This window comes from Lactuca sativa, chromosome 1, assembly GCF_002870075.4.
Source record: "Lactuca sativa cultivar Salinas chromosome 1, Lsat_Salinas_v11, whole genome shotgun sequence".
Taxonomy (NCBI): Eukaryota; Viridiplantae; Streptophyta; class Magnoliopsida; order Asterales; family Asteraceae; genus Lactuca; species Lactuca sativa.
This window is the reverse complement of record NC_056623.2, coordinates 184045914-184049569: the sequence shown is the minus strand read 5'-3', so window position 1 is coordinate 184049569 and position 3656 is coordinate 184045914. Positions and strand designations below refer to the sequence as shown.

Genomic DNA, 3656 nt, shown 5'->3' with positions numbered 1-3656 from the left:
GAAAACTCTTAAGGTCTCGATCTCTAATCTTCGGAAGATGGAGGCGACAGATCTTGTGGTTTCAGTAAAGATCGAAGAAAAAACGGATGAAGATTTGGTGTTAGGCCGCACCGGAGGTGGTGGTTCATGTCAATGCAAAAATGACTTCTGTTGGTCAACGACAAACATGAGTGGTAGAATAACACATCAGCGAGAGTGACAACGATGGTGATGTTGTCGCCGGTGTCGGCAACAACGACAGTGGACAAATCCAAAAGAAAAAAACAAACACATTTTTATATGTTCTTCCAAAACGTGACTCATACACCAAAAAAAAATTAAAATTCTTTTATTTTTACACCAAAAAATTTCTTTTATTTTTAGAGAACCAAGATGACTAGTTCATTTATCTCATCACATATATTAATGGATTACAAATGAATTATTACTGGATAACTGATCAGCCACAAGTTCACACAACCACGTCCACCGAGGAAATGTCTAAATGAGTGAAGAAATCAACCTCTCCTTAACTTTTAACCTTCATCACTTTACTTGGCTCGAAGTCTCAACGTGAAAGCTTTCAGCGCCAAAAGAACAGATTTTAGACTCTCTTTAGCCACAGTATCTATTAGATTACCTTCATCGTCGAACTTGGGAGGACCTTCAAACGCCTTGAGGAAAAACTCTGGCTTATTAATGAAATGAAGATCAAGGAAAACACCATTTTGCCGGAGACTATACTGTGCCAGCCCTCCGCCAAACCCACCTCCGGCACTAACAATAGCAGCAGCCTTATCGGCAAACACGTTCGGTGGCCTAGATGCCCAATCGATTGCGTTCTTTAAAGGTGCTGTGACCGTGTAATTGTACTCAGGAGAAGCAAAGAGGAAACATTCAGATTGAAGAATCTTCTGACGAAATGCTTCGACCTCCGGTGGAAATTTGTCGTCGACTTCGAGATCTGTGTTGAGCATCGGTAACAGCGATATGTCGACGTTTACGATCGACATCCCGTCGATCGCTTGGGTGGCTAATTCAATGGCGGCGCGGATGAGGCCATGATGGAAGGAAGCTTTGCGAGTGGAACCACAGATGGCAGCAACGTTGATGGTCGGTTTGGGTGCTAACGTGGAGTCCATTGAAATGAGTGGAATTATTGAGACACCCTGCTGTTCTTTTAAGGTTGAAATGGAAAAGGACGTCACTGGTGAGATAATACTCGCTTTTTAGGTATCGGAACAAGTGAATTTACCGTACTACCCTTCTAATGTAATCAATATTTTCAAAATAAAATTGATTGGTACGGTTCATATAACAATCACCTGTCACCTATCATTATATATATATATATATATATATATATATATATATATATATATATATATATATATATATAAAATTGGCGTGTAACCATGCAAAGCAGCGACTGCGAATTGTTGTCTTGGGTAAATAGTTTCCTTTCGATGAATAATTTTAGTCGATATTTTATTACTTGTAAGCCGTTTTATAAACGATGAAGAACTTAGTTTTGAAAGGCTGTAAGTTTTTCTACACTTGCATTTAGATAAACATGAGGTACATAGATGTATTCAAAACAGTATTTTTTTTTTTTGGGGAAAAGGTTAAAAATGTCCAACAAATTGCTCACTTTATCCATTTGTTGCCACTCTAAATTATCTTTATACACTTTTAAGTAAATAATTTTTTAAAATCCTTTAGTTTTATTCATTCAACTTATTTTGTCAATATTTAAATAAAGAATTTTCAAAATTTGTTTTATCTCGGCCATCGTTTCTACCGGCCTACATGACTATAATACTGTTTTTGGAATGTTGGTTATCTAAAATGGACAAAATAAGTTGAGTAAAAACTATATGATTTTGAAATTTTAATTAGTTAAAAGTTGACAAAAATAAGTTAAACTAGGTGTGAAACCCCGCTCCGCGGGTTTCGGTTAAGAACAAAGTAATATATACAAATAGAATCTGCATCACAAGATATTTCATATCTTCAACCATAATTTTTTTTTCCTTAGCAATGATGCTGCATCACAAGATATTCCATATCTTCAACCATAAAAAAAAAATCTGCTTAGCAATGATGCTCAATGAAGGATTGAAGGAGTTATGTCTTTAAATGGTCACTACATCTTCAACCATAAAAAAAAATCTGCTTAGCAATGATGCTCAATGAAGGATTGAAGGAGTTATGTCTTTAAATGGTCACTACGACTAAACAAAATGAAATGTAAAACTAAATCTAAAAAGTCAAACTCAAAACTCTATTTTTTTAAGAAAAAAAAGAGAGACAAATATACAAACATCAAGTAGACAGAAAGAATTGATAACACAAGATAAACAAAATCAGCTTCAAAAGAAAAGTTTGCTTTATATCTTAACCGCACAAAAAAACACATACTTATGCCATTAGATAAGCTCCTTTCGGATTTGCTCCCACGCGATTTGCTTGAAATCGAAGCCTATCCCACACTCTAAGAACTAAAAAACAACCAATAATGAAAACAAATCAATGAAAAGAAAAGAAAAGTAGCTACCATTTCTTGCATTTAATCAGAAACATAAACAAAATTTGTGTAATTAAACATAGAAACTAACCACTTTCCCAAGGAAGCATATTCATAAATATTATAAGGAACCATGGTCTAGAGACTCAGGCTGGAACACCAGCAAAAATTAGGTCAAAAATAAATTTGTTCAGTAACCATAATTGGGATGTACTAAGTGGTAGATATCGTAATAAGGTTTCCAAAAATATAAAGAACACTGAAATCCGTGTTATAACAATGAAGTTATGATTTTTCGAAGTCTCGGATATAACAGTAGACAACTAAAAACTCGATATAGAGATCAAGCGACTTTTAGCCGACGCAACCTAAACAAGAACCGAAGATCTCGACAATAGTGATACAACGATAAAAGGACATACGAAAACGGACGTCGGATGAAGAAATTATGAATTTTTAACAGACTTTTCCTGTCCCGGCCTGTTAAAATTATATTATTAAAAATAAATTCAAAACTAGCTGACGGAGTCTAAACAAAAGTTGTAGAGTACAGTCTCACCTACGCGTGGACATAAAGAACGCCAAAAACGGAGCTCGTACGCGAAAGTTACGTAATTTAGAAGTTTGGAAATTCAAATTACGCCCCGTGTAATGTGTTACGCCTCGCGTACTAGAGGATAAGAGCCTCGTCCCATCGGCCAACAGGCTCTCCCATCGGACAGAAGCCCTTCCATCCGAAGTGCGTAAGCAATGACATCCGCTACACTCCACGTAACCTCGTACGCCCAACGTACCTAGGCGGTTTAGCCTCCTATGTAAGGGGTGCGAGGGTTCCGGGCATAATTGCTCATTTCTTCTCTTTCTTGTGTTGTTGCTCTGCGTTTAACCCCTCGAAGCCATCCCGACATCCCGATTTTCATATCCAAGTTCCGAATGAAGTTTTACGCTCCCGAGATTCCCGAGAATCCCGAGAAATCAGCTTTCTCCGGTCGAAGTTCTGCTCGATTTTTGTCTCACATTCGCCAAGCTACCAAGTGAGTTCATACCCCCATTTCTACGCTTTTAAATACTTTTTAAATGCGTTTAATACATTACGGGGGAGAATACAAGTAAACACATGGTTAATCTTGTGTGAAAATATCTATCTTTC

At 36.8% G+C, this 3656-nt stretch overlaps 1 protein-coding gene across 1 annotated transcript; it reads right to left on the bottom strand.

Annotated features, from left to right (window-relative positions):
• Nucleotides 1-256: 256 nt before the first annotated feature.
• Nucleotides 257-1185, bottom strand: LOC111912625 (NADPH:quinone oxidoreductase). The gene has a single exon (XM_023908366.3). It carries the CDS (start codon nucleotides 1119-1121, stop codon nucleotides 531-533), a length of 591 nt encoding a protein of 196 aa, XP_023764134.1. The 5' UTR covers nucleotides 1122-1185; the 3' UTR covers nucleotides 257-530.
• Between the last annotated feature and the right edge of the window lie 2471 nt (nucleotides 1186-3656).